This window comes from Meles meles, chromosome 1 (assembly GCF_922984935.1).
Source record: "Meles meles chromosome 1, mMelMel3.1 paternal haplotype, whole genome shotgun sequence".
Taxonomy (NCBI): Eukaryota; Metazoa; Chordata; class Mammalia; order Carnivora; family Mustelidae; genus Meles; species Meles meles.
In genome coordinates, this window is record NC_060066.1 from 133,127,222 (window position 1) to 133,150,627 (window position 23,406).

Here is a 23,406-nt window from a genome sequence, read left to right on the forward strand (position 1 = left end):
AAGCATAGAAGGCCACTTAGTCATTCTGGTCTTGAGGAAGTTGGCAGGTATAGCTGATATATCTCAAAGTTTGTGCTTGATGATATAACTTTGCCAGAGGTTTAAAAAAAAATTGTGTGAATGCTCACAGATTTTCATGATTCCAATAATGTGACCAGCTCGTGAGAGGGTGAGCTGGTTGTTAAATACCAACCATCATGAAAAATTAAAAATTAAATTATGTAACCTTATAATCATATATATCATATTAAAAAGAAATGTAACAAATACTAAAACTCATTGCTTCATAATTATTTATTTCATTTTTATCTTCATTGTGCTCTTGAGGTTATGTCTATTACATGTTAGAAATGTTGGAAGTGTTCTTTAATACATTAGTCACAAGCCACATACAGTTATTGAGTACTTGAAAAATGACTATTATTAAGAACCAAAGTTTTATTTAATTATAATGAATTTAAATATAAATTTGATTAGTCACATGTGACTAGTGGCTACCATGTTGGACAGTAAATGTTCTGCCTCATGGAATTTGAACATGAGGTGAATTAGGAAGTAACTTTTGCTATGTGGCCAGGAAATTTTCTAAATGCTTTACATGAGTTAACTAGTTTAATCCTCGTAGTAACCGTATGAGATAGATAATACTAACCCCACTTTCAGTACCATGCACCATGAGAAAGATGGACATCAAGACTCGACCCCAAGAAGTGTAATTTTAAAGTCAGACTTCTAAAAAACAAACTACTGTTCTTTGTGATAAAATTCACAAAATTTTGTTCAAACACTTGTTTCATTAGAAACTATCAAGGTTGATACAGCCTTTTACAAAGCCAAGGGAGAAAATCCAGTGCAATAAAAAGTTACTTTAAAAGAATAAAACATAGGGGTGCCTGGGTGGCTCAGTGGATTAAGCCGCTGCCTTCGGCTCAGGTGATGATCTCAGGGTCCTGGGATCAAGCCCCGCATCAGGCTCTCTGCTCCGCAGGGAGCCTGCTTCCTCCTCTCTCTCTGCCTGCCTCTCTGCCTACTTGTGATCTCTCTCTCTGTCAAATAAATAAATAAAAATCTTAAAAAAGAATAAAACATAACAGGAAAAAGAATAATTCATTCATAGATTAGTGTATTAAGAAAGGTAGTGTATTGAGTATTTATTAACCAGCTCATGAGCTCATGAGCATGGGGTTGCCCATTTCAGAAGCTAATCACAGTACATGTCTTTGGTGTTATATGAGTTGAGAAATATGCTTGCTTTCATTCCCTCAAACCCCTGAAAACTTATAACTCTGTGTTGACATTAGCAGAGTTTCAATAGATATATCTATTTGGTTCAGTATTTGACAGTTTTCTTTTTTCTCTTTTATTTTTTTTAAAGATTTTATTTATTTATTTGAGAGAGAGAGCGCTCACAAGCAGGCAGAGGGCAGAGGGAGAGGGAGAAGCAGACTCCCCACTGAGCAGGGAGCCTGATGCTGGGCTCTATCCCAGAACCCTGGGATCATGACCTAAGCTGAAGGCAGATGTCCAACCAATTGAGCCACCCAAGTGCCCCGTATATTTGACAGCTTTTTAAAAGAACACTTGAAGCTCCCTTGAAAAATAATTAAAATGTCCTTAGGTGAGCATTTCTATGTATTATGTATTATTAAATAATTACTACTTTATTTGCATACCATTGGATAGAATTTGTCAGGTATGTTCAGTGTCTCAAAACTAAACTATCTCTTGCTTCCAGGGGAGTGAGACAAGAAAGACATTTCAAAAATCCTATTCTATTTGATTGTCACAGCTTACTTTCAGATTTAAAATAAACTTTTTGGCCTTTAAAGTCCTCAGTAATCACATTAAACTCTCTTTTGTTATGTAAGGTATCACCAGTAAATGATTCTTTTAAGAAAACTTATGTTTTCTACTTCTAAAATTTGTTAAAATGAAATATTGTAAATGCTACTAAATTTTTTGTTATTATTTTTAAGTTTTAATTTCAGCTCGCATACACTTCCATACATCAGCCAGTTCTCATCAAACGAGTGCACTCCTTAATCCCCATCACCTATTTAAACCATCCCCTACCCACTACCCCTCTGGTAGCCATCAGTTTGTTCTCTATAATTAAGAGTCTGTTTCTTGGTTTGTCTTTCTCTTATTTTTTTCTTTTGATTGTTTGTTTTATTTTTTAAATTCCACATGAGTGAAATCATATGGCATTTGTCTTTTTTTGACTTACTTCACTAATCATCATTTGTCTTTAGCTCCTTCTGTGTCATTGCAAATGGCAAGAGTTCAGTCTTTTTGATGGCTGAATTAATATATATATATATATACATATATGTATGTATGTATATACACACACACACACACACATATACATATACACATACATACCACATCTTCTTTATCTATTCATCAATTGATGGATACATGGGCTGGTTCCATATCCTGGCTACTGTAAATAATGCTGCTATAAATATTGGGGTACATGTAATCCTTTGAATTAATTTTCTTGTGTTCATTGGGTAAATACCCAGTAGTGTGATTGCCAGTGTTCTGTTTTTAACTTTTTTTTTTTTTAAGATTTTATTTTTGTGTATTTGTCAGAGGGAGAGAGAGAGAGCGCGCACAGGTAGGCAGAGTGGCAGGCAGAGGCAGAGGGAGAAGCAGGCTTCCTGCCGAGCAAGGATCCCGATGTGGGACTCGATCCCAGGACACTAGGATCATGACCGGAGCCAAATCCATTTCTTCTAGATTGTCCAATTTGTTGTCATATAGTTTTTCATAGTATTTTCTTATTATTGTTTGTATTTCTGTGGTTTTGGTTATTTTTCCTCTCTCATTTTTTAATTTTATTTACTTGAGCACCCTCTCTTTTTTTCTTGATAAGTCTCGCTAGACGTTTACTAATTTTATTGATTTTTTTTTTTTTTTTTTTCTAATAGCCCGGTCCTGGTTTCATTGATCTGTTCTAGTTTGTTTTTGGTTTCTATAACATTTGTTTCTGCTCTAAACTTTATTATTTCCTTCCTTCTGCTGATTTGGGGTTTTGTTTCTTATTCTTTTTCTAGCTCCTTTAGGTGCAAGGTTGGGTTGTTTGAGACTTTTCTTGCTTCTTGAGGTAGGCCTGTATTGCTATAAACTTCCCTCTTATAAAAGCTTTTGCTTCATCTTGGAGATTTTGGACCATTGTGTTTTTATTTTCATTTGTTTCCATGTGTATTTTTAATTTCTTCTTTTATTTCCTGGTTGGCCCATTCTTTATTTAGTGGCATGTTATTTAACTTCCATGTATTTGTGGTCTTTCCAGGTTTTTTCTTGTGGTTGACTTCAAGTTTCATAGCATTGTGGTTAAAAAAGATACATAGGATGGCTTCAGTTTTCTTGAATTTGTTGAGACTTTTTCTGTGGTCTAATATGTGATCTCTTCTGGAGAATGTTCCATTTGCATTTGAAGAGAATGTGTATTCTGCTGTATTCAGGTGGAATGTTCTGAATATTATCTGTTAAATCCATCTGTTCCAGTGTGTCATTGGAAGCTGTTTTTTCCTTGCTAATTTTCTACTTAGATGATCTGTCCATTAATGTTGAGTAGGGTGTTTTTGTTGGAATTCCCCCTTTATTATTATATAGTGTTCTTCTTTGTCTCTTATTACAGTCTTTGTTTTAAAGTTTATTTTGTTCAAAATGAGTATTCCTACTCTGGGTTTCTTTTGACATCCATTTGATAATAGATATTTCTCTATCCCCTCACTTTCAAACGGCTGGTGTTTTTAGGTCTAAAATGAGTCTCTTGTAGAGAGCATATAGTATCTACAAGACACTATAGTATACTGTGTGTGTATGTGTTTTTAATCCATTCTTTCACCTTATGTCTTTTGATTGGACCATTTAGTTCATTTAATGCTAGTAAATGGTAATAAATTTTAACATAGGAAAGTTCTTAATTCTTCACAAAGCTGTGAGTGCTGAACTAAATAAGAAAGATTAGCATTTATTCAGTTCCCTTATGAAATAGCTATAGCTCTCCCTGGTCATGTTAAAGGTTTGTTTTAAATATTGATTTGTGAAAAGTATATGAAATCTTGCTTTGTGAAAATATAATAGACCATACATTTCTATTAATAATTCAGTAAAAGTTTCTTAATTTTGAATTAGAATTTCATTCTTTTTCAGCTTGTTAAAAAGAAATGATAGGTAAAAAGATGTGTTGATTCAAAAATAATATGAGAGGGGCACCTGGGTGGCTCAGTGGGTTAAGCCACTGCCTTCGTCTCAGGTCATGATCTCAGGGTCCTGGGATCGAGCCCCGCATCGGGCTGTCTGCTCAGCAGGGAGCCTGCTTCCCCCCCCCCCCCCGCCTGCCTCTCTGCCTACTTGTGATCTCTCTCTCTCTGTCAAATAAATAAATAAAATATTTAAAAAATAATAATAATATGAGAGAAAAATCTTTACTATTTGGATAGTAAAGGAAGGAGCAACAAGATATATCTGTAATTTGTAAAACCCTAAATTTTTCTGGAAATTAGAAATGATTATATTACTAATTTAATTTAAACTCATTAATATGTACACCCTCTTCTATATAAAAACACTAGAAATTAGAAGATGAAATAAAATATGATGTCCGCTTTTAAAGCTCTTATGGTTTTAGGAAAGCACCTGATAAGTAAACCAGTAAAATGTGATAAAGTATTAAGACAGAAAGGACAAAATGGTGTGGAGACATTTGTGAGGGCCATTTAGCTTAGACTATATTATTAGGTCATGCAGTACATGTTGATAATAATCTCTTTAATTTTTTACAGATATTTATTTATTTATTTGAGAGAGTGGGAAAGAAGGGGGGAAGGGCATGAGGAAAGGGAGAGAGAATCTTGAGCAGACGCCACGCTGAGCATGGAGCCTAACACTGAGCATGGAGCCTAACTCGAAGCTTGATCTCACCACCCTGAGATCATGACCTGAGCCAAAACCAAGAGTTGGACACTTAAATGACAGCACTACCCAAACACCTTATCTCTAATTTTTAAGTGAGATAATTTGGATATTCCTTAAATATTTTGAATGCCTTTACTTCATTTTGAGTAGTTGGTGATGTATAGGGTAGAATTTCAAGAAAAACATCAAGTCCTATCTCCCGGATTCCTTACTCCCAAGGAAAACTACCTTTGCCTGAGTTACCTATTAAATGCAAATAGCCTTGTGATGTAATCTATTAAATTTTACATAATTAACCTTTAATATGTACATTTATTCATAGGCCACTTCTACTGACAGTCAAGTTTTGATGAGAAGTAAATAGAAAATTTTTAGTTCAGTTTCTCTTTATAGATTTTGAAATTGTTATTAGGTACCTATAACTTTAAAATTGGAAAATCTTGCTGACAGATTTACATTTGTATTATAATTTAACTTTAGTAATGCATTTTTGCCTGAAAGTCTAATTTGTCAGATACTGGTGCCATACCTATACCAGCTTTCTTTTGGTTAGTATTTGCATAGAATAACTTCTTTCATCCTTTATACATTTTTGTGTCCTTATGCTCAAGGTTTATAACTTTTATAATCTTAATCTTTTAATTGCAGTTTTAATCCACTTACATGTAATGTAACTATTCACATCTGTGTATTTATATTCATTATCTTACTGCTTATTTTCTACTCTTCTACTCTACCCCTCCACCCAATTATTGCATTTTCTCTCTTTTATTTCTTTTGTATTAATAATTTTTAAAATTCTGCTTTCCCCTCAAGAATTTAGCTATTAAAGATTCTTTCATTATTCCTTTAGTAGTTACTGTAGACATAAGACACGCATCCTAAATTGATTACAGCCTAATCAATATTAGTATTTTTACCACTTCGTAGGCTGTGCTATGATCCAGTGCACTTTGACTCAATTTAACCTCTGATACTTTTTATCACGTATTTCAGTTTTCATTTATAATAAACTCCATTTGACATTATTACTTCTATAGTCTATAGTCTATATACTTTCCTTTATACTTACCCACATATTTATCATTCTCAGTGCCCTTTATGTCTTCCTGTATTTCTGTGTTTCTATCTGTGATATGCTTTCTTCCTGAAGATCTCCCTCTAATACTCTTCAGTGTGTCTTTTATTGTTGCCAACAGATATTCCTTGCAAATGTCTTTATTTGCCTTTATGTTTGAAGGGTAGTCTCCTCCTTTTTTTTTTTTTTTTTAAGATTTTATTTAATTATTTGACAGAGATCACAAGGAGGCAGAGAGGTGGGGGAGAGGGGCGGAGAGCAGGCTCCCTGCTGAGCAGAGAGCCCAATGTAGGGCTGGATCCCAGGACTCAGAGATCATGACAGAAGGCAGAGGCTTAACCCACTGAGCCACCTAGGCCCCCAGATATTTTCCTTCTAGATAGAATTCCAGGGAGAAGATATTTTCTTTCATTGCTCAAAAAAATAGCATTTCATTGTCTTCTGTCTTCCATCAGTTCTTTTGAGAGGAAAGCTTTCAGCCCTTTATTGTTGCTTGTTGACAGTATTATGTCTTTTTGGGGGGGAGGGGAATTGTTTTCAATGCTTTCCTTTTCTTTGTTTCATAACAATTTTACTGAGATCTGCATGAGTTTCTTTATATCTACCTTTTTTTTTTTTTAAAGATTTTATTTATTTATTTGACAGAGAGATAGAGATCACAAGTAGGCAGAGAGTCAGGCAGAAATTGAGGGGGAAGCAGGCTCTCCGCTGAGCAGAGAGCCCGATGAGGGGCTCGATCCCAGGACCCTGAGATCATGACCTGAGCCAAAGGCAGCGGCTTAATCCACTGAGCCACCCAGGCGCCCCCTTTATATCTACCTTTTTAAAGGTTTTAGAACTTCTTGTTTTTATGTCTTTTATTAGTTTGGAGAAGTTCTTTGTTTCTCTTTAAGTATCACTAGCTATTGTCTCATTTTCTCTCTTCTGCTTTAATGATCCCAATTATGTATATATAAGCTCTGTATGTGTTGTCTTTTTTTCTCATGTTTGTTTGCTGTTATTTTTTGTTATTTTCTTTCCATATTTTCCTTCTGGTTTGCTTTTCATTCTTTGGTCTAAATAATTATTACTGACCCATCTTTAGTTTGCCTGCCCTTTTATGTTCCCCTATCCCATCTGTTGTTAAATACATGTGTTTAGGTGTTTTGTTTTTTTTTTTACCCCCTTTTAATTTTCACTTTTTTTCCTTCTTTAATTTCTTTTATTTATTTATTTATTTATTTTTTTACAAATTCCAGTTTCCTGGTAAAGTTCACATTCTCTCTCTCGCTCTCCCTCTCTTTTATTTTTTTTTAAGGTTTTATTAATTTATTTGAGAGAACACAAGTAGGCAGAGCAGCAGGCAGAGGAAGAGGGAGAAGCAGGTTCTCCACTGAGCAGGGAGCCTGAAGTGGGGCTCGATCCCATGACCCTGGGATCATGTCCTGAACCAGAGGCAGCTGCTCAACCAACTGAGCCATGCTTGTGTCCCTATAGTTCACATTCTTATTATGTAGTTTTTGAACATATTAATCCTTGTTATTTTAAAATCTATGTTTGGTAACTACAGTTACTGGATTTTATATGCATCTCTCTCTCTCTCTCTCTTTTTTTCTTTTTATTTCTAAGCAGTTTTTAGTTCTTAGTTGTTGGTAAGCCAAAGATTTTTTTTTTTTTTTTTGTAACCCAAAATTAGGCCTTGTATATGAAGATTTGTAAAGACTATGGTTGACTTATTATCCTTCACAGAAGGTCCATCCTATCATTTAGTAAATAAATGCGATGTGGACTAATCACTAATCACTTTCATTCACAGGACTGAGATGATTCAGGCTGGTTTTCTACCTCTGGTTTGTCCCACTTATAGAGAGTATCTTTCCAAGAGTTTCAGCTGACTGTTTGCCAGGGTTCTCCCTTCTTTAGCTATTATTATACTTGTTTTTGTTTCCTCTGGACCATCAGAGTACAGGAAGTTCCCCTCTTCTTTACAGAGATTTTCTGTTTAGATTCCTAGCCTTTTAATCATGCAGTTTAAGAATTAAGCTCACTTTTCTGCACTTTCTTCTGTTTCTGATTTCTGGTCTCTTATATTCCCCAAACCCTGTGTCTCTATAGCTCTAGGAGATTGCCAAAATCTCTTTTTGTCTCTTCTGAGCTGTTGTCCTGTACAAGAGTCCCATTACTTCAGGTAGCTCCCCAGTGCTTCCAAAATATTCTTAAAACTTGTCCTTTAAAAGCTAATCTATCATAATCAAAAGCATATGTCAACAAATTATTTACTGAATGTTTTCTATGCACCTGGTTAGTGCTAACTGCTGATAGTACAATGCTAACATTATGTAAAACTACCTAAAGCATAATAAGTTGTGTGTGTGTGTGTGTGTGTGTTTACAAATGACATATTCTCTGAGTCAATGAGTCAATGAAAAAATGTTCAGCTGACAAACATGGAAATATGACACATATACATTGGTAAGTGGTTATGTTGGAGGCATATAACATACACTGTAGAATCTCAGAGAAGGAGCACTTAAATTGGCCTGCAGAGAGGTGCAAGTAAAATGAGCCAAAAATGCTTCCCGGAGGAGGTGTGACCCTGGAAAGGAATTCCAAAGACTGAGAAAGTGTCAAGTGTAGGATGTCATCTACTTGACCCAACAGAGCTTCTAATTATAATGTATTAATACTGAAAATTTACTCCCTATTTCTATTTAAAACATTAATGCATTTGAAACATTAAAATGTGTTTGAGGATATAAAAGTTAGTTTACAGTTTTTAACGATGGCAATTGATTTCTTCACAGGTGTTCAAAACAATGAATATCACACAAATTCGGAATCCTTCTCTCCCTCCTCCGGAAAAAATGCCTGAAGCCTATTCTGCAAAGATTGCTCTTTTTGGTGCTGGGCCTGCAAGTATAAGCTGTGCTTCCTTTTTGGCTAGATTAGGCTACTCTGACATCACTATCTTTGAAAAGCAAGAATATGTTGGTGGTTTAAGGTAATGCCTACATTTTTTTCATGTTTATAGTATCAAAAATGATGGCATAAAGTAATTATGAATATTGTTAGTTTATGATCATATAGGAGCTTCAAGCTCACAGATGGTATTTTAAATGTTCTTTTTCCAAATGCTCAATTTTTATTTCATTATTCACATTAAATTTACAGTTGGCATTAAGCAACATTTATTTTAAAAATTTCCCTGTCTAGTTCTGTGAATTTAAAATAAATCTCAGCAAAATATTTTATGGATGGAGGAATCAGTTATATAAAAATGCATTTCATCTCTGTGAATCTGTCCTTTAATGGAGATACATCTGAAAGTTACAGAAATTAGAGATCGGAAAAACTGTTTCTATAGAATATTGGACAATTCATTTTCTTGTGTACATAGACATTTTGTCCTGCTTACACATTTTGAGTTTAATCTCTTAAGTTTTGCATTTGATTAAAATTGTATCAGTCTACTAAAATTGTCCCATTTTAATGTACATTTATACAGTTTTCCTTACTAATATTCTATATTTAATCAGCATCATTGTTGTAAATCAGTAATCAGTCATAGTCTTTAGTCCCATGAAGATTCATTCATTGAAATGAAAAATATTTATTTTGTATCAGTGACTTTCAGATATTCAAACCACATTTAGCAATTGGATGGAGAGAAGGTGCCTGGGTGGCTCAGTTGGTTAATTGTCTGACTTGATTTAGCTCAGGTTATGATCTCAGGGTCCTGAAATCAAGCCCCACCTTGCGCTCTACACTCAGCAGGGACTCTGCTTGAGATTCTTTCTCTTTCTCTCCCTCTCTGCCTCTCACCCCTGCACTTTCTCTCGAAAATAAATAAATACATATTTAAAAAAAGGAATTGGATGGAGAAGTTTGCTTTATGTAAAGTAAATAGAACTCCATAGTGAACATATATTACTTTTGTGATTAGAATGAAATAAAATTTATAATAAGTAGGTAATGGGTATTGCTTAAAACGTTTGATGTAAAAAAAAAGTTTGATGTAAAAATGGAAAGAATTTTGGTGGGAAGTTAATAATATTACTTTATTGTTATTTTTCATAAATGTGTCATCTTGCATCAGAAAATTATGAATTCTAAAATACTGCCATTTGGCATATCTGTTGTACTTAGCATTTAAATGTAATGGCTACTGAACTATTCTCAAAATAAGTGTATCATATTTAAACATCATAAGGAATACATTTAATCAAATTATGACCAAATCTTGTGCTTATGTTTTTTATATTTTACAAAACCTACAAATTTGTGTCAATAATGATAAAATTTCAATGTTGGTTAGCTGATTATATGCTAAACCCAAGATAAGCTTTGCATTAATATGAAACTATTTGACTGAATTATCAAGCCATATCATATAATAGGGAAACCTGTTAAAGAGGTTCTGAAGCATAAACTGAAGAAAAAAATAACCTGATTGTCAAGAAATAATTATTTTTTCTGACATTTCACCACTATGACTTTTAAGGGATTATGCATGTCTTATGAAATTTTTTATTTATTCCTGGAATGTAAATACCTAATATATTATTTTGCGGGGATGATTTAGACTATCTTTTTAATAGTGTTTTACCATAGCCTTATTAATTAAGAAAAACATAATCTATTAGCAACATATGTATAAGCATTGTACATTTTTTTTCAATTATACACATCAATGAATATGTGAGCTAATTTAAAAAATGCAAACTTAATTGTTGTATACCCTAGTAGTCTAGGAAAAATCTTTTTGCCCCTTAATTGCATTTTCACAAGAAGCCTAAAATGGAACAGGCCCTGTGTGTGAATTATTCTGTGTGGACAATTTTGGTATATTATTATGGTTGCTAGCATCTCCATCTCTTTGTAACTCAAATGCAGAATAGGCATTTCTAAATCATATAAACTAACACTAAACTTTTGTATTTTTATGTATTTGCTGAACATTTTCTAGTGGGACAGATTCTCCTGGATTAATGACCAAACATTTTTTAAAATTCTTTTTTGATTTATTTTCTTTCCTTTGCCTTTGAACGTTCCCAGTGTCTAGGGACAGTATGAAATGTTGAATCAGCCTCGTTTGGACTGTCCCTTGGAAGACGCATTATGTGCCGCTGTTCCAGGATTATAAAAACTGACGCTGGAATTTAGCCAGCATTGCAACCACAACCTTTTCCTGTTAATTTGTTTTCTCACTTACAGATGCCTCTCATTCTCTTGTATCTTCAAAGTGGCTAAAAAAGATTAAATTAGCTTTGTATTTGAAATCAGTTGCTTAAAGAGGTGATGTCAAGTTTTATCTTTCCTTCTCCTTTGCATCCAAACAGATTCTTTTATCCCTGGTGAATTAGTATCACAACCACTTTAAAAAAAAAAAAATCACTAAAGTTGGTTGGTGAAAGATAGCAAGGACTTAATCCCTATTGCATTGAACATGATTGATTTTTTGACGTGGCAACAATATTAAATTAATCAGTAGTTTTGCTTTCCTCCCACTGTGGCTTCTTTTTTGAAGTTTAAAAAGGTTAAAGCCCTTGATATTATGGTAACAAAGAGAAATAAAGATGGTATTAACAGACTGTAAGTGTGCATGCATAAATATATACTTTTGGTTTTGTCTTTTCCTTATAAAAATTAATATACATGAACTATGACATTTTTGTAATGTCAGAGCAATGGTTTCCTTTGCTTTAGTTATTTCAAACATTTTCACTATGTCTGTTGCATATCGCATTAGTTCACAATAAAGAAAAATGGGATTTAGGTGAAATAGTTATACCAATAGGAAATATTTTGAGAAAATATGTGATATAACACAAATTTAAAGTGTGGTACCTGTACCATAAGACACAGAAGCAAAGATCTATTAAAGTATAAGAATTGTGAGTTGAAAAAAATGGGAGTTGTTACAGGTTAATCCCACTCACTTGAAAGAAACATGAACACGGAATAAAGTTTTTGTTTTGTTTCATTTGGGGTGGTTGTTGTTTTAGGTTTTCTGACACTCCACTGACAGTACTAAAGGATTTATGGTTGCCACAAGAATAGTTTCTTCAGCACTTTAGATTGTTAGAAGAGCACAGATAGAGGAATATAAGTTTGTTTTCATAAGCACAACAAACTTGGGAAGTAATCCTTCCAATGAAATTCTGTCTTCCATTCTTTTAGATCCCCTTTCTTACCATGTAGTCTTGCCAGTGATCTCATTTACTCTCCTTGTTTCCATTACCACTTACATGCAAATTGTTTAAAAATCTGTATTTGTCCTAACCTCTCTCTCTGTCCTGGCTGTACATTCAACTCCTGGACTTCTCTTCATAAACATCATACAAATATTGCTCCTCTTCCTGAGTTTACTCTCTCAGTGGATGGCATCATCAAGACGGATGGGAATTATTTGCACTCCTCTTCAGTGTCCTGGCAATTTATAATTTGTGAATACTTTTTAAAATGCCCTTTTACCCCTTCCACCTCTATGCCCCTAACATCTCACCACTACAGTATAGCCTCCAAATGGTTCTCTTTGCTTCCTGATTTGTCTTTCTCAAATTCATTTTTCTTGTAATTTTTCTAATCTGATTATATCAGTCTTCAATTTGAAATCTCTCAGTAGCTCCTCGTAATCTAGGAGACAGTGCATCTAGTTTGGCACAGAAAGCCATGACCTGATATTACATACCTTTTCCCTCCCTCCTGTCCTTCCTTCCTTCCATCCCCCCTTCCATATTTATTGATCTTCTATGTGCTGGTAATTATCTCAGGCACTGGAGCTCAAAAGTAGATAAAACAAAGTTCTTGTTCTCATAGGGCTTACACTCTAATGATAGGAGGCAGACAATAACAAACAATAAACCAAATGTAGAATATGTCAGATGATGATAATTACATTAGCTTTTTTTTCTTTTAAACAGAGAATATGTCAGGTGAGGATAAATGCATTAGTTTTCCTTTTTTCTTTTCCTTTTTTCATTTAAATGCATTAGTGGTTTTTTTTTGTTTTTTTTTTTTTTTCCTTTTCTTTCAGTTTATTGATGTGTATCTAGCACATTTGATGCCTGGAATAGATTTTTTTAAAAAACATGTTTATTGCCTAGTCTATGCAGTAAAGTTATTTTCAGAAATAATCATGTAATAATCAGTAATAAAAATTATTTTGATTCATTCCTATAAAAAAGACATTGACAATTGAAATAATTTCAATATTAAAGATATAGTTCACGTGGTTTCACTATTTTAATTTTAATTTGAAACAAAAACTCCTCATAGTTGACCAAGATTAAAGAGTTGAAGTAATTCATATTGTGTCATGTCTGTCATTTTATCAATTCCAAATCAACTGTTTAAACATTAGAACATGTAATAGTGAGGGGTGGAGACACAGGCCACTTATGGGCAGTTGGAATAAGGAATGCTTATAACTGAACATGCCTGTGCCAGTGGCCACTATTTAGTTGGAATTTCCCACATTAACTTCCCTGCAGATCTCAATGTTTATTGAAGGATGGATAATAAAAATGGAACAATTTAAAGCTTATACACACGTTACTAGAACTCTACAGCAACCACAGTAATTATTTAGAATTTAGATCTACCAAAGATTTTTGGTAGACTGACTTTAGACTATCAGTGACATTGTTGAGAGCAGCTCATGGTGAAAATACAAAACAGTTTTATTTTAATCAGTCTTATAACTGTTTTAAATTGTCTAAATCAGTACACCCCCTCATGGCATGCACCTGCATTTGGAATTATGCTGGTAAGGGAATAGAGATGATGGGATTTAGGGCTTGAGCAACCCATAAAATGGAATTGTCTGAGGACCAGTGTTAGGATGGAGGACCCAAAGTTTAGTTTGGGGCATGATAAATCTGAGAGAACTATTAGACATCCAAGTGAACCTGAAGGTCTAGAATTTCAGTCTGAGGATAAAAATGTGAAATTTATTACATGTAGATGACATTTAAAGCTCTGAGACAAAGAGGAATTCATCTAGTAATCAGAGAATCTGACTCCAGGGCTGTGGTGTTACTGCTAAAGCCTCCTGACACTCCTCTGCTTCATTTGCCATTCCCTGAACACAGTGTGCACGCTCTTGTCCTCCTCCCCTTTCTGTTCCTCCTCCTTGTCATTTTCTTTGTCCTCGGATGCCTTCCCTCTTTTCCACTTAACTGAAAGTTGATCATTTGTCACCTTTCACCTACCGGATTATCTCATCCCATAATAAGCCTCCCCTCCTTTGAAACACTGTTGTTCACATTGATACTTTACATTTGTCAAATAGTTCTGTGTATGTGTATATATCTCCCTTCTGTCCACTGACCTCATCCATTGGTGAATAAAATGTGTCACAATTACAACTGCCCATATTCACCTGTAATACCCTACAAAGGCCCCTCTGTGGTGCCCAGAGCATTATGATGACTTTGACGTAGTATGGCTAGGGTCCACAAGTCAGCTTAAGAGATTTTTATCTTTTTTTTTTTTTTTTTTTTTTTTAATATTTTATTTATTCGACAGAGAGAAATCACAACTAGGCAGAGAGGCAGGCAGAGAGAGAGGAGGAAGCAGGCTCTCCACGGAGCAGAGAGCCCGACATGGGGCTCGATCCCAGGACCCTGGGATCATGACCTGAGCCGAAAGCAGAGGCTTTAACCCACTGAGCCACCCAGGTGCCCCGAGATTTTTATCTTTGACCTAGGCCCAAATTTACTCTTAATTATAATCTTATATCCTAATTAGATTGAAAACTCCTTTAGTAGAGGGCATTGATTTTCATACCATTTAATATGTTGCATTTTCTGTAGCACTGAGCATGGTATCTTGCTAATTGTTTTATGTATGAAAAGTAATTGAACAGTTAAGTTCTTAAGTCACCAAAGAATGAAAAATCTGCATGCACTTTAGAAGACTTAGCACTGAATGATCCGTCAGGTTCATCTTCAGCAATTATTTATTTATTTTACAAATATATCTCCATAATCCCTGGATATATCTCTTTCATTGCATGTACTACATTCTGTTGTAATTATCTGTTTATGTAACTTTCCCCAGAATGTAACTTTACCCCAGGAGAATATATCGAAAGTGGGAATTTGGTAAAATTCACCATCAAGTTCCTGTAGCTAATGCCCGTGTCTGGCTCTTTGTAAATGCTTATTGAATAAGTAGATAACTGAATAAATGAATTACTATATGTTCATGAACATATATAGTCTTTTTATTGCTACAAAACATGAAGAGTTATTTGCCCTTAACTTTGATACTCTATAAACTATTACACTATTGAAGTGATTGTATTTTAGGACTCATTTTTTTAAGTGCAAACAGCAAGCACTGCTATTAAATAGGATTACTTTTTAATGACTATCCTTTGGGACACCTACTGCTTTAATAGAAGAAGGTTGGTTTACTATAAAAAGTGTTCTATGGATCACATGGAACCAATCCCATAATATCCGAAACAGCATGGTAACACAAAGTTTAGATTTGAATTTGAACAAGCTTGTGGTGTATTTGTGAAATATATATGTATATAGGTATATGTATATATGTATATTAAACACTAAAATAAGTTTCAGCTAATTTTTGTGTTTTTAAGCTTTTGTTTTTTAAGAATTCATAGGGTTATTGGTAGAGAATTCAACTAAATACTTTAATAAATTTTAAAGTGTTGGAATTGCTTTTGACCAATTGTTTTGACCAATTTGTTTTCCATTTTTTATATTTATTTACATATCATTTGCTACTATTTCTACTGTTGTTCATATAATATTATGTCATGCGTGTAAAATTTGGATGTTCTCACACTTATGTGATGTGAACATACTCTTAGAAAAGGGGTTTATTCCTTTAATACTGATCAGTATAAACATGTTGCATTTTTTAAAGATTAGTGATTTTTTCCACAAATGCTTCTTTAACTTTTCTTTTTTCCCCCAGTATTTCCGAAATCCCTCAGTTCCGGCTATCATATGATGCAGTGAATTTTGAGATTGAGCTTATGAAGGACCTTGGTGTAAAGGTAAATGAAAAACATAACACATGTATATTGCTCAAAGAGAAAGGAGTAAGCTCTACACTAACAGCAAAATGTCACACATTTTAGGAGAGAACAATTAAAAGCTACACCAGGCAGAATCAGAAAGATGCTTCTCCTTGCTTAGGGCATTTGTCTGTCTACTGTCTGAATGCCACTAGCCTGGAAAAGGGCAATCAATAGTTCTCATCTGGCACGCCTGCATGTGATTAATTGTCTGTAAGAAACAAATTCCTAAATTGCTTTAGGGGTTCACTGCAGCTAATAGAAGGATTTGGTTTCTTTAATCACATTTTTTTCATGCAAGTTGTGTGCACTCTGAAATGTTTGTGTTTCACAATTTGGACCATAATTTCTTAGAGAGGTTTATTTTATTTATTATACACATCATGTCAGTAGTGTTAATGTGATAGTCCTTTCTTAACATAAGCAGCAAATCAGTGTGGTAGAAAGCAACAGCTTTGTGTTTTTCATTGTTTTGTGAAATAAATGTTATTCTTTTAAAGGTGGCCAGAAGTTAACATTTATACTTTCAGAATTTGTCTGTAGATATTCCTATTCCTTTCTATTAATTAGGAGTATTAAACTCTGGCTCTTTACTTGAACATATTGCTATTTTTGTTTTAAAAATGTTAATTATGTATCTTAGATATACACAGTACATTAATAAAGTACTATGGTTTACATAATACATTCTGTAAGTACATGAGAAAGATATTTTGAAAAGTCATTAACAAACTTGTGGCTCTTGCATTTAGAAACAAAAACTAAAATAATCAAAAGGGGAAACACTCAAAACAAATTTTGTGCTTTTGCACTTTTAATTACATTTTGTTTGTCAGTGGTTGGGATAAAGCATTTACACATAATCACTAAACAAAAAACCTTATAACGAGTAAGTTACAGAACAACTGTGCACAAATTTATGAAAGGTTGGCGTTCAAAATAGTTTTCAAAATAGATCATTTAAGGATGATTATTTGCTTTTTAAAAATATATTCTGGAAAGTTTTTTAAATGTCTTTCATTCTGAATACAAGTGCCTACCTAAATCTCATTAAATAAGGAAAGTATTTATTGGGACTCCAACTAATATATTAAGTGTAAACTAATATACTGGGTGTTAGTACCAATTGAAGATGAATCATAAATTAATTTAAAGCACTTCTAAATTTATCTTATAAGTAATTGCAAAATCACATTCAATTTTTGCAGTACCAGATATATTGCATAAATTAGGGCATACCCATTACTCTCATTAGGAAACCCATCAAGGACATAGTAGTAGTGAATGTACTAAGTGCCAGAAAAATACACATTTTAGCTTTAGTCATGCAACTTTCTAATTTTATAGTCAGATAACTATGACAAAGTCAATTAGTATCCCTAGATTTGGTCCATATCTGTTCAAAGGTAACAGTGTGTACTACCATTTGTGTAAAATAGAAACTTATCTGCTTATATATGCATAGAATATCTCTAGAAAGAGAAGAATCTGATAGCATAAGTTTGCTTTTGGGAAGGTGTGGGAAGAACTTACAATCATTTTGAGCATTTGTTTTTTAAGCCTTGTGAATTTATCATATTATCAAGAAAAATTAGAACCTAAATTAAAGAGGAGGTTAATATTATCTTCTCCACCTTTCAGTTTGTTTTAAGATGAGAAAGAGAGATCTTAAAACTTGCTTTGTAAAAATTGAATTATATGTATAATTACGAGGAGAGACAGCAATGAGATTCCTTTTCTGCTTTGAGGACTCAGGTCACGATCCCAGGGTCTTGGGATCGAGCCCCACATTGGGCCCTCTGCTCGGCAGGGAACCTGCTTCCTCCTCTCTCTCTGCCTGCCTCTCTGCCTACTTGTGATCTCTGTCAAATAAATAAATAAAATCTTTAAAACAAACAAACAAACAAACAAAAAACCCAAGATTTGGACGCTTAACCGACTGAACCACCCAGGAGCCCCAAACTCTAGTTCTATATTCTTAGTAGTTTAATGAGCACATCTATTGTCCAAATAACATAAACTCATCATACCCAAAACCAAGTTTAAATCATCTTTACTCCTGACTATGTTCTTAGTTAAATTTCCTTTTGAATGGTTTCAATTTATTCATATCTAATACCTTGATACATTGATTCTTCTTAATTTTAAATTTTTACATTTTTCCAATCAGATATTGTCACAAGAAAATAATGAGACTTTTATTTGCTCTCTATTTGTACATTATATATTGTATATTTTTCTTATACATTCTTTATATATCATATATTTTTTCTTCTACTCTTTCTTTGGCTGGAATCTCTAGTATGTTAGAAAAGAGTGTTAATACAAGGCATCTTTTTTTGTCTTTGAGATAACATTTTTAATCATATTGAACAGACTTATTTTTCTAGACCTAGAATATTAAAATTTTATTGGGGAAAGGGTGTGAAATTTTTTAAATGCCATTTAAATACCTTAAACATTAAATATTCAGTTAATGTATTGAGTTATATAAACCTTTGCATTCTGGAATGGATCCACTTTTGCATTGTTTTATTATATCTGTACATATATATTTGCTCTGTTAGTGTTTTTAAATATTTTCTATTTCCTGTATTTATTTATGTAACTGGTATGAAAATGGGAAATAGGCAGAAGATAGTCAAATACCATTGATGTCCTTGCATAGTTTCAAATATACTGAAAGCCTATTTGCTTCATTTATTTATGTTTGTTATCTTTGTGAGTTTTGGTAAGAAAATTATGGTAGCCTTATAAAAATAAATTTCCCAGCATTTCATTAATTTCTTATTGGTAAGAATATTGCTTTGAGATGAGACTTAACTATTTTACTAACTCTGCAAATTTTGTCACTCTGACCTCAAAGCCTTTTTATGAGAGATGGAACTTTTACCTTTTTAAAAAAAAAAAAGTTTTAAATTTTACTAATTTAACTAATTTCTATACCAAGCGTGGGGCTCAAACTCACAACCCTGAGATCAAGAGCCGCATGCTCCACCAACTGGTTCAGCCAAGTGCCCCTGACTTTTTATTTTTAATGGTTATTAGTCTTTTCATGTATTTCATTCTCATGTCAATTTGGCCAAAATGTATTTTCCTAGAAAAAAATTGTTTCACTGAGACTTTTGGAATAATTAGCACAGATTTAAATACATTATCCTCTATGCAATAAAAATATCTCATCTGTGTCTCTGATAATCTCCTCTGTATCTCATCTGTGTCCCTGATTTCTAAACTTCTACATTGTATTTTCTTAAGTTTTTTCTTGATAAGAATAGGTAGTAGTTTCTGTAGTTAATATATTCTTATATTCTTTAAAAGAACCACCTCTTGGGCGCCTGGGTGGCTCAGTGGGTTAAGCCTCTGCCTTTGTTTAGGTTATGATCTCAGGGTCCTGGGACCCAGTCTCCTGTCAGGCTTTCTGCTCAACGGGGAGTCTGCTTCCCCCACCCCCCTTTCTCTTTGCCTGCTGCTCTGACTTCTTGTGATCTCTCTCTCTGTTAAATAAATAAATAAAATCTAAAAAAAAAAGGAACCCCCTCTCAGTTTTATGTTTTCTTATTCTGTAATTGCTGACTTTATTAATTCTTTCTTCCTGCTATCCTTACACTTATTTTTCTGTTTTAATGTCTTGAGTTGTATGCTTACTTTTCTTTTTTCTGGGTTGAATAAAGAAATGATTTTTAATTATTAATTTCATTTTGAATAAACCCTTCTCAGTATCTCTATATTTTCATTAATATTATTATTGTTTTTTTCTTGAAGAATTTTAGTTTTCTTTTTTCCTTTTGCACAGAATTGCTTAGGGTAATATTTTTATCTGTTCATATATTCTTGTGATAGAAATCAAATTTTTATTTTTTATTTTACTTAGAAGCAGAATATACAATTTTTAATTTCTCAAGTATACTCAGCTTATTTTGCTTCAAAGGATCTAGTATAATAAAATTGTTTATTCTTTAGAAGAAATAGCATCTTAGCTGTATTTTTTTTTTAAGATTTTATTTGTTTATTTGACAGGCAGAGATCACAGAGAGGCAGGCAGATAGAGAGAGAGGTGGAAGCAGGCTCCCTGCTGAGCAGAGAGCCCGATGCAGGGCTCCATCCCAGGACCCTGGGATCATGACCTGAGCTGAAAGCAGAGACTTTAACCCACTGAGTCTCCCAGGCACCCCTCTTAGCTGTATTTTTATAAAATCACTTTATTTTATATAAAAATGTTAATATACACCACTACAAATTATTTTTAACCCTAGTAGACTTTTACAAAGTCTCTTACGATATTCGTGTCAGTCAGTGTCACTAACTTTTAGATTAGATACTCTTTTTTAATTTGTTTTGCAATTCAGAAAATATGTGGATATAAATATTTTTATTTCAATTTACAGTATTTCTAATGACTTCATTATTAAAAGCTAAAAATGTAAATCTGCATAAACATTTTTTATTTTTTCTAAATGTTTTCATAGTTGACATTTCTCAAAATATTTTGATAGAATTTAATTAAAGTTAATTTGTAATTACTAGGCATGTCTTCTGCTTCATAATTTGAGTAAAAATACCTAACTGAAATCTTGTTCGTGATAACCTCTCTACAGCATCTTTCTTATTATAGTTATTTGAAGCATTTCTATTATTATAGAATGTTATTGGAAAATAATATAAAATCATATCATAACTCTACTGGAAGGAGAGAAATGTATCAATACCTACAAAATAATTTTTGTGTCTAAAGAAGGCAAATATTATTTTTAAAATTCTTTCATTTGATCTCCTATCTTAGGGATTCTGGAAATATTTTATCTGTTTAGCCAAATAGTCTATCACAATGTGAAACTCATATATATTATTATCTGTATTTTTATTTTATTTTATTACTTTTTAAATTTAATTTAATTTTTTTAGTGTTCCAAGATTATTGTTTATGAACCATGCCCAGTGCTCCATGAAATACATGCCCTCCTTAATACCCACCATCACGCTCACCCAACCCCTGACCCGCATCCCCTCCAAAACCCTGAGTTTGTTTCTCAGAGTCCACAGTCGCTCCTGATTCGTCTCCCCCCTCTGATTTCCCGCAATTACTTTTCCTTTCCTTCTCCAAATGCCCTCTGTTATTCCTAAAGCAAGTAAGTGAAACCATATGATAACTTACTTTCTCTACTTGACTTACCTCACTTAGCATAATCTCCTCCAGTCCTGTCCATGTTGATACAAAAGTTGGGCATATCATCCTTTTTGAAGGAGGTGTAATATTCCATTGTATACATGGACCATATCATCTTTATCCATTCATCTGTTGAAGGGCATCTTGACTCTTTCCACAGTTTGGCAATTGTGGACATTGCTGCTATGAACATTGAGGTACAGATGGCCCTTCTTTTCACTACATCTGTATCTTTGGGGTAAATACCCAGTAGTGCAATTTCAGGATCATAGGGAAGCCCTATTTTTAATTTCTTAAGGAATCTCCACACTGTTTTCCAAAGTGGCTGTACCAATTTGCATTCCCAACAACAGGGTAAGAGGGTTCCCCTTTCTCCACATCTCTCCAGCACATGTTGTTTACTATCCTGTTAATTTTGGCCACTCTAACTAAGGTAAGGTGGTATCTCAATGTGACTTTGATTTGAATCTCCCTGATGACTAATGATAATGAACATTTTTTCATATGCCTATTAGCCATTTGTGTGTCTTCTTTGGAGAAATGTCTGTTCATGTCTTCTGCCCATTTTTCGACATGATCATCTGTGTTTGAGTGTTGACTTTGAGGAGTTCTTTATAGATCTTCGATATTAGCCCTTTGTAGTGTCATTTGCGGATATCTTCTCCATTCCCCATTCTCTATGCCTTTCTGTTTTGTTTACTCTTTCCTTTGCTGTGGAGAAGGTTTTGATCTTGATGAAGTACCAAAAGTTCATTTTCGCTTTTGTTTTCTTTGCCTTTGGAGACATGTCTTGAAAGAAGTTGCTGTGGCTGATGTCGAAGAGGTTACTGCCTATGTTCTTCTCTAGGATTTTGATAGATTCCTGCCTCACACTGAGGTCTTTTATCCATTTCGAGAGTTTATCTTTGTGTATGGTGTACGAGAATGGTCGAGTTTCATTCTTCTACACATTGGTGTCCAATTTTCCCAGCACCAAATACTGAAGAGACTGTCTTTTTTCCACTGTATATTTTTTCTTGCTTTGTTGAAGATTATTTGACCATAAAGTTGCAGGTCCGTATCTGGGCTCTCTACTCTGTTCCACTGTTCTATGTGTCTGTTTTTGTGCCAGTACCATACTGTCTTGGTGATCACAGCTTTGTAATAAAACTTGAAATCAGGCAATGTGATGCCCCCAGTTTTGTTTTTCCTTTTCAGCATTTCCTTAGCAATGCGGGGTCTCTTCTGGTTCCATACAAATTTTAGGATTGTTTGTTCTAGCACTTTGAAAAATGCCAGTGTAATTTTGATTAGGATGGCATTGAAAGTATGGATTGCTCTGGGCATTTTAGACATTTTAACAATGTTTATTCTTCCGATTCATGAGCATGGAATGCTTTTCCATCTTTTTGTGTCTTCTTCAATTTCTTTCATGAGTGTTCTGTAGTTCCTCGAGTATAGATCCTTTCCTCTTTGGTTAGGTTTATTCCAAGGTATCTTATGGTTCTTGGTGCTACAGTAAATGAAATCGATTCTCTAATTTCCTTTTCTGTATTTTCTTTATTACTGTATAAGAAAGCAACTGATTTCTGTGCATTGATTTTGTATCCTGCCACATTACTGAATTGCTGTATGAGTTCTAGTAGTTTGGGGGTGGAGTCTTTTGGGTTTTCCATATAAAGTATCCTGTCATCTGCAAAGAGAGAGAGTTTGACTTCTTTGCCAATTTGAATACCTTTTATTCTTTTTGTTGTCTGATTGTTCTTGCCAGGACTTCTAGTATGATGCTGAACAACAGTGGCGAGAGTGGGCATCCTTGTCTTTTTCCTGATCCTTTGAGAATGATATTTGCTGTGGGTTTTTCATAGACAGATTTTATCAAGTTGAGGAATATTCCCTCTATCCCTATACTTTGAAGAGTTTTAATCAGGAACGGATGCTGTATCTTGTCAAATGCTTTTTCTGCATCAATTGAGAGGACCATATGGTTCTTCTCTCTTCTCTTATTGATTTGTTCTATCACATTGATTGATTTGTAAATGTTGCATCCCATGGATAAATCCCACCTGGTCATGATGGATAATCTTTTTAATGTACTGTTGGATCCTGTTAGCTAGGATCTTATTGAGAATCATCTTGGCATCCATATTCATCAGGGATATGGGTCTGAAATTCTCCTTTGTGATGGGGTCTTTGCCTGATTTGTGGATCAGGGTA

General features: G+C 33.8%; 1 protein-coding gene across 1 annotated transcript in view; it reads left to right on the top strand.

The window, feature by feature from the left end:
- DPYD (dihydropyrimidine dehydrogenase) overlaps positions 1-23,406 on the top strand; it is an 868,613-nt gene that overhangs the window by 245,705 nt on the left and 599,502 nt on the right. Inside the window, exons 6-7 of the mRNA XM_046016334.1 lie at positions 8,794-8,990; positions 15,941-16,022. Of these exons, the coding sequence (XP_045872290.1) occupies positions 8,794-8,990; positions 15,941-16,022 (279 nt within the window). The remainder of the gene's footprint in view (positions 1-8,793; positions 8,991-15,940; positions 16,023-23,406) is intronic.